The sequence below is a fragment of the Podarcis erhardii genome (assembly GCF_964252035.2).
Source record: "Podarcis erhardii genome assembly, chromosome: 3".
Lineage (NCBI taxonomy): Eukaryota > Metazoa > Chordata > Lepidosauria > Squamata > Lacertidae > Podarcis > Podarcis erhardii.
In genome coordinates this window covers 60,289,277-60,297,831 of record NC_138507.1, presented here as the reverse complement: position 1 = coordinate 60,297,831, position 8,555 = coordinate 60,289,277, and the positions used below count along the sequence as shown (strand labels likewise).

Below are 8,555 nucleotides of genomic sequence, written 5' to 3'. Positions count from 1 at the left end.
AATAAAACACATTTGTAAACCTTGATTTAATTCTCCTTGATTAGGTTTCTAAATCACTTATCGTATGACTGAAAATTTTACTACTTATTTAAAGTTCATATCTTACTTTTCTTCATACAATGTCAGGGCAATTTACAGCAATGAACACATCAGACAACTGGTAACAGTAAAACATGATAACTCAGTAAAATGAGACAAAACACCTCACATTTGTCAATATGTCACTGCCAGTTCAATATTTCTTTTACTACATTTTAAATTCCTTCCTAACAAATAGATCAAAGGTTGACCTTGTATCCGTCAGCATGATTATTTAAGTATGTGACCTAACTCAGAAATAACTTCTTCCTCTTGTGTGTGATTAGGCAAAGTTTCCCCAAGAGTCTCCCTGCCTTTTGTTTTCAAAGTATAATGTCCCATCAGAGACAACCATGTTTTTGCAAAAGTCTTGCAGTATATGGCTTCATTAGCACCTAATCAGTGCTGTTGTGTAGCTGTCCTCACTAAAACTGAGAAATGCATCAGAGATGTGTTAATGAGGTCTCTTGGTTTCTGTTCAGATCCAGTCATATAGCAAATGAGAAGCAAATGAGGGAAATGTGTTGCGCTTTTGTCTGATCCCATTTTGGATGGAAATTAACCTGTGAGCAGGTAAACAAATATGCCTTCAAAGCATCATTAGCCTTATTAGAACTTGAGACATGGGTGATCAGCACATCTAATTGCTCATCTAACTGAACAGGTCCCAGAGGCCAACTCCCTTTTCCTTTTGTTTTAAATAGGTACTTTGTGGACGATGTCATCTTTTTCTCTTTCATGAGAACTAAAAAGATCATGAAGACTGATAGTATGAAAGAATTTTCTTAGCGAACTACTACTGGTGAACCACTTCAAGTAAATCAAGCAATTCACTAGTGAATTAGAAATTCAAAGAGACAGTTGTGTCTAATCACAACTACCCCCTTTAATTTTTTTTCAATATAGCCGCCGCCTCTTCCTCTCATAATGGGGGACCACTTTCTCTTCTACTCTCCCTACTATACACCCATTGTGTTTCCTCCTCTCTGGCTTTTCCCTCTAGCCTTCTCCTCTTCCCTATGGGCTGCTCTCTGAGAGTCAAAGTAGTCATGATGATGAATATGCCATTGGAAACTGCAACGAAAAAGCAAGTGTAGGGACCCCCACTTTTTTATATGGGAAGAGAAGCCACAACCCTTTCCTTACCTGTTAAGGTCCTCAAAGAAAATTGTTTTCTCTGTTCAGGGTATTTCAGGTAATAATTCTGAAAATTCAATTTTCCACTGGCCTTTTCCTGCTCATCACTATCATGCCCTAGCCAAGGATGTTCTGGAGCCTGAGTAGGAGCCGGGACCCTTGTGGGAGACTAGCAGGGACCACTCCCAGCAGAAAGCAAGATCAGTGACTGAAGCAGAAGGCAGAACCACCATCAAGCCCCTGCAAATGACAGCACCTCCAGAGGCAGGCCAAGAGGAGTGCTTGGTTGCAGAAGAGGATTTCTTGTGAGGAGGGTCCTTTTCATGAGGAGGACTCTGTGGAAACCTCTAAAGGTCTTCAGCTGGGCCCATGGTGAGGTTCTGATAGCTCTGGCCTAAAAGGCTCAGTGTGAGACTGGGAGAGCTACTGAACAACATCTTGCTGCCAGCACTGTGTTCTGCTTGCCTGGACCTTGGTTTTCCCCTCAACTTGCATTTTCCCCGAGTCTCTGCTTGACCTAGACCTCCCCCAAACTGGCCCTCAACTGGCCTTGAACCCCTGTTAGAACCACTTGGGCCTTGGGTTGCCTTTGGACTTCGCTGCTCTCTGTGCCCATGATAGCCTTCATTATATGGAAGGTTATCTGGGATCCTGCTACAATAGGAAACTCACTTCCAGGAAAGTTCCTTTCTCCATTACTTCCCCCTGCCATCGCAGCTCTTATGGAGATGTAGGCTATGGTTGGAATGCACATAGATGAACCTCAGACTTGTGCACCGACCCCCACCCACTCTGGATGTGGTAGTGGGGAGGAGACTGGAAGTTTTTACTTCTAACTAGTTCAGCATCAATCCAGACAAGCAGTGGTTAATCTTAGATATAGTGTATTGAATCAAGCCAGCTTCAAATAATGGCTTATGAAGCTGTTGTATTTTTAATATGATATCAAGATTAACCACAGCTTACGCTTACGATGTTTCAATAAAATGAGGTTAATTAAAAATGGATGCAATTGCCACATCAGAGGAGGAGAGAAGGAATGGAAGCTCAGCCAACAAACTCAGACCTTGCTTCGTCTTGTTCATATAGGTAATTGCATCACCATAGCTCAGCCATGGACAGTAGAGGGGTCACTCTTTCTATGTGTCTGTCGCAGTAGAGCTTAAACCACCATGCTGCTTCTTCCTTCTTCTGGTCTGGCAACTGGATATGTGTGTGTTCCACATTTAAAATGGAATGTATCACATTGGCACCAATGGGAGCTTTGGTCCCAGGGCTAATAGCATTTTGGGGGAGATGGGATTTTCCTTTGGACAGTTCCCTACACACCCATGTTGGTTTTAAAAAGTTTTTAAGCATGCATGTTCATTGCTAGAATGCAGTTTAGGTCACATGCTCGCATTGGTCTTTGGAGGATCAATCTTTTCATAATGTATTTGGGCAAACCTATACATAGTGTATATTTCTATGCATGTGTGTGTATTTATTTTTTAGGATATTTAGGGATCACCCTTCGTCCAAAGGAGCTTAGGGTGAGATACAACAAGCACAAAAGCAAAATACAGTAAACATTAATAAAAGAATGTAGAAACTAAATTTAAAAAAGAAAGTCATGAAAACAAGGAGTTTCACATTAAGAATTAAACAGCTCATTTTATTATCATTTTCAAATCACATTCAAGTCACCTTTTATTTGATCATAAAGTCTGCTAGCTGCTGGAGAGTATGTGTGATCCTGAGAGGATCCAACCTTCCTGGAGATTTGACCTGACACTTGTACTTAACCCCACCTCCCAACTAAACTTCAGCTTTTCTTGTGCTTCATATTCTCTTGAGTTCTGGCTGCTGTGTCATAAAAGCACAGCAGCTTTATAATCCCAGTTTATTTTAAAACAGGATATTGGAAAGGACTGAGCCTTTCAGACGTCTCATTCAAATTTAATGTTTATTTTTTTTTTTTTTAAATAATTTTTATTGGGTTTTTACATTTTATAACAACAGACACACACACAAAGACAAAGACAAACAAACACACAAATACAATTACATACCCTAAGTTTCTTTACCCACTTTCATTGACTTCCCCCCACCCCCTCCTCTTACATCCCAATTCCAAAGTTAATTCAGCAAGTTCTTACCTAACCTCTTAAAGATATTCACATTGCTTTTGAAAATTAAAATCTTTTGTTTATCTGTATTCAACTATCCAATTCTCTTATAATCATTAATTTCTTTTTTTTTTTAAGGTCGATCTAACTTCCCCTTCACAAATTTTCCCTTTATTATATTAATTATAGGTCACATTGACCAAGTAAAACAAAACATAACATTTTATAATTCTATTCTCTCCCCCCCCTGCCCCGGTTTCTGTCCCTTCCTAGACAAATGTCCAGAAAACAAACAAAAAATATTTCTAGCCCGGATTCCTCACGTCCGAGGCGTCTGATTCTCTGTCAGTCCCTCTCTGCCAGCTATATTGGTAGTCCTCTTTAGTGGTCCTAAGACCTCGAAGGAGTTCAGTCAGAGTCAGATCATATTTTCTTTCATTCAGAATGTTGAAGAGTGTTTGCTGCGAAAGACCATCTAGTTTTCCATACTCAAGAGAAAAGTCCCAATCATATTGCTTTGTTCTTTCTAGTTTTAATATTCCAAGTACTCCAGGGGCTTCTCTCTTCTTCTTTCTCATCTTTCGCAGGTCTGTAATCCAGAGGTCTTCTTGCTCATACTCTAACGCTGCAGATTTCTGGTTGATATTTTCCACTTGTAGTGTCTGAACTCCTTCTTTTTTCTCTGTCAATTCCAAAGGCATCTCTTCCTGCTCAGCTGCAGAATTTTTATCGTACATCTCCTTTGTGCATTCAGCAGAGTTGTTTGTTTCAGGATTCAAGGTCATAAAAACTTTACTCAGAGCCATACTCTGCTCCTGCAGGATTCCCACGAGAAAAAACATTTTTTCTATCTCCGCCAGTAATTTTCCCTCTGCAGCCATTGTAATGTCACTAATTCCCCCTAGGGGGCTTTCAGTTATTTAGTAGTCCTTTTCCAATAATCTGTTACTTTGTTATTATCAATACTTTGTTTCCAATCGCCTCAGTCCAAATGTATCAGCTTTAATTCCAAGAGTTATTAAATAGCAAAATTCTTTACTTTGTCCGCCCGTTTGACAGCTTCTTTGACAGCTGTCAAACTCCTTTCACTTCTTCCTCCGGGACCCAAATAGGACACTCCCGGGTTTTTTGGGGGGGATACACACAAAGTTCCAAATTCCCTTTCTCTCCAGCACAAAAATCTTGTTCTATCAAATTTGTGAGAAACTTTTAAATCCTCAAAACAGTATTCATTCCGCCTTAATTCTCCGTTCCTTGCTTTGAAACGTCTATAAGTAGAGGGGGTGCGGACTTCCCTTTAACACATCCCCCGATCGTGCCGAATTCACAGGATAAAATTTTTAAAGTCCAAATTCCACTACTCACGGGTCCTTTGTTATCCAGTCCAAATTTGGGAAGAAAGTCAGCGCTCTCCGGCCATGGCTTGCGGCTTCACTCTACTGAGGTAGCGGTCTACTCTCAGCACCACGCCACTCTCCGTACCCTCTCCGCAGCCTTTAAAAAGGCTCTTCGTGGGTCGGGGAGGGCGCTTAAGGTGCCCACCGAGTCACCAAGTCCGCAGGCTTCCGCGCCTGCGGTTTCTGAGGGTCCCCGTGTCGCCGGCACGGCAAGACCCGTCCTCAGCAGAGCCGATTCCCTCCGGAGCTCGGAGGGAATCCGCCATTAGCCGTTCGCGCTAACCCGGAAGTCCTCAAATTTAATGTTTAAATGGTGGTGTGTAAGCAGACTCAGGTAGGAGAAGAAAGAAGAATGTAAATGTATTAAATGCTATTTTGACTTTTTGTGTACCCATCTCAAGGGCTAGGAGAAAGAGGTCCACAGTTTTGGTTTTCATTTTTAAAGAGGTCCACTGCTGTGGGGGAAGATAAGACCTCTTCTTCCTCTTCCACGAGGCCAGTGTCTGTCTGATGTTGAGGCACGTTAGGGTTGTTCTGGGAGAGGTTGTAGAGCCACAGTCTTCCAGTTTGCTTGACATGTTCTCAGAACAGGAGGCAGATTATATGAGCCCTGGATCCCAGTGAAGCAGAACAGGAAAGAAGAAAAAGGGACGAAGCAGCCCTCCATCTTCTCTGGCTGCTGACATGAGCTCAATAGGGCATAGGAAAAAGTGGTTTGCTTGCCTTCAGTTCTCCCATTCCTCCCCCTTTTGATTTTGTCCGCCTATATATTTCTCCACAAAGCCATCTTACAACATAGGGGAGTTATTCACATTTGCCAAATGGGGCAGATTAGTCACAGGGTAGCCTGACAAACTGATCCACAAATTGGTTAACGTGGCTTACTTAGGAGGACTAAGCCAATTACCGATAATAGGATTTAAGAGTCAATCCCATCAGTTACTGCACCAGTAAAGAGGAATTCAAGATTGGCAAAAATCTTGGCCACTTTGCTTCTGGATTTGGAACAGACTTTCCCTTGGATTCAGGATGAATGACACAATTAAGCTGTGGCATACGCTGGCACACTGCCATGGCAAAGACACTGTTCTGAGGACCAAACTAGATGTGCTCTTGCTAAGCAGCAGGCAGCCATTTATCTTTTAACTAAATACAGGCAATGGGAAGCCTGATTCTCACTATGAAGGCAACATGCAGAGGGCAGGGAAGCTTATCTGTTGACTCTCCCATTGCACGGACAACAGAGATTGGCACCCAAACTGCACTAGAAGCCCATTCTTAAGCAGCCTTTTAAAAAAACATGGGATGAGGTAGTGAAGAGTTGAGCTTCATCTCCTTGTGTGCTACCTCTGCAATAAGAAACAAGATCCTCCTTGTTTGTTCAGGAGAAACAAGATACGGAGAGGCCAGCGACATATCAAGTGTGGGGTAACTTGCATGTCATTCTCAGAGGCCATCAGTCAACACAATCAGCTACAATAGGTCAGACAGATTTATGGTAAAGCCTCTGGACAGATTACAGGAGAGCTGCAAAACAGCATGTGTTCGTTTCTGCATTAAATATTCCATATTCCTATTTTCAGATGAAGAATGGTGGTTTTTCTTAACTCCTCTGTGGCTGCCATGGATTGCTCTGGCTTTGGAAATGGAAGCTGCCTTGAAAATCTCAGCTCAGCAGGTGTTCGAGGAGCCATGTACATATCCCTGAGTGGACTCATCGTTGTCACTGTCCTTGGGAATTTGGCAATCATCGTTTCCATTTCGCATTTCAAGCAGCTGCACTCCCCAACTAATTTCCTCATCCTTTCCATGGCAGTCACTGACTTCCTGCTCGGCTTCCTCGTTATGCCCTACAGCATGATCCGATCCGTAGAGAACTGCTGGTACTTTGGGATCACCTTCTGCAAAATCCACTACAGCTTTGACCTGATGCTCTGCTTGGTTTCCATTTTCCACCTCTGCTCCATTGCTGTCGATCGCTTTTATGCCATCTGTTACCCTCTTCACTATTCATTGAAAATGACTATCCCTACAATCAGGCAATTGATTGTTGTTTGTTGGTCAGTGCCAGCTTCATTTGCCTTTGGGGTGGTTTTCTCTGAAGCATATTCCTCTGGCATCGAAGGCTATGAGCTTTTAGTTGCATGTTCTAGTTCTTGCCCAGTGATGTTTAATAAACTGTGGGGTGTAGTTCTGTTCTCATTTGGCTTCTTCATCCCTGGCTCTGTGATGATAGGAATTTATGCAAAAATCTTCCACGTGTCCAAAAAGCACCTGAGGGTCATGAAGAGCAGATCTGAAAATGTGGGTGATGAAAAACACAACCAGGTTTCTAAGAGTAAGGACAGGAAAGCGGCTAAGACCTTGAGTATTGTGATGGGGGTTTTTCTCTTGTGTTGGCTTCCATGTTTCTTCACCATTTTAATTGACCCTTTTATAGGGTTTTCCACTCCTGAAGTATTATTTGATGCCTTAACATGGTTTGCCTACATCAACTCCATCTGCAATCCATTAATATATGGGTTTTTTTATCCATGGTTTCAAAAAGCACTTAGGTACATCCTCATAGGAAATATCTTTCACTCACAGTCCTGCACTGCTAACCTGTTCCTTGAAAATCAATAAATTAACATGTGTTCAAGTGAGGCATTCAGTGGTTTCTCTCACATAACATGCCATCCTTTGTATGTTTAAATAAATTCAAAGTATGTTCCAGAAGAACTGGAGGTGTGTTGTACCTTAGAACTGTGAATCTATCTCATAGATATTGGAATGTAGTTAAGCTTTGAATTTCACTCTTATCTGAATTTTGTACTGTTTGCATGTGCTTTCTTTTGTACACACACAGGGGCTGAAGTGCTTTAACTCATAGAAAGAAAAGGAATATGTCCAGATCAGTGTTGATGTCATGCGCTTAATAATAACAAAACCCAGGACATAGAGCTTACAGAATGCACACAAATGTATAGTGTATCTGCAGCCATGATACCAGTGGGGGGAAATCCTCTACACACTAGGAAAACCGGTCAACTCTGGACTTCTTAAGAACACTTCTGACACACTTTTAAATGTATTTTAAATACATTTAAATCATATTTATTTCCTTACAATTATATAGAGAGACTGAAATAAAATATCAGGGTATTGTACAAGGAAAATGGGAAAAACTATATTCTATAAAAACAATAAAGATTGGCCCATTGTATATCAGTCTATGTATTTTAGCAGATCCATTTTATTTGCAATTATCTTTATTCATATTCCAGGGGTAGAAGAACTCCTTTTAGTCTGATAGTCATGGTCCCTCATAGGGAACCATTGGGGGGGGGGCAGAGACAAAAAGTGGGTTGAGCAGCAGATGTAGCTGATGTTTCAGCCATGCAGAAACCAGAGGCGTCTATTTACACACATAGGCTACATACACCCCCCCCCCCATCCAGGCAAGCAAGAACCATTCTCACCATTCAAGGACACATTCCAGCTAAGCTAAAGCCCTTGAAGAAAATGCAGAGCAGGCCTGGAGAGGACATGGCCTGGCACAGAGTGAAGTTCTGAGGGCCAGACAGAGAGGATTGGAGGGCCTCTTTCAGCCTCCAGAGCCTGACATTTCTCACTCCTGCCATACATCCTTGAAGTCAACAAGGTTTTGCTGTAACTTAACTTGAACTGAGACACTCACTCTGTCTTGAACATGCTAAGCTGGACCAATTATTCCTTAACTTTACATCATTGTACAATATGTCCAGGAAAACCTGGACATGTCCTCTTTGGGGGGGGGGGCAACATGCCCATCTAGGTGGATTTTTACATTTTAAAGGAAATGTCCAGGTTTGGG

The 8,555-nt window shown here is 41.9% G+C and overlaps 1 protein-coding gene across 1 annotated transcript; it reads left to right on the top strand.

Moving 5' to 3' along the window:
- Window positions 1-5,013: 5,013 nt before the first annotated feature.
- On the top strand, window positions 5,014-7,345 carry TAAR2 (trace amine associated receptor 2; the record flags this gene model as incomplete). Its single annotated transcript, XM_081856282.1, has 2 exons — window positions 5,014-5,054; window positions 6,304-7,345. The coding sequence occupies exon 2, from the start codon at window positions 6,311-6,313 to the stop codon at window positions 7,343-7,345; it is 1,035 nt and encodes a 344-aa protein (XP_081712408.1). The 5' UTR covers window positions 5,014-5,054; window positions 6,304-6,310.
- Window positions 7,346-8,555: the final 1,210 nt, after the last annotated feature.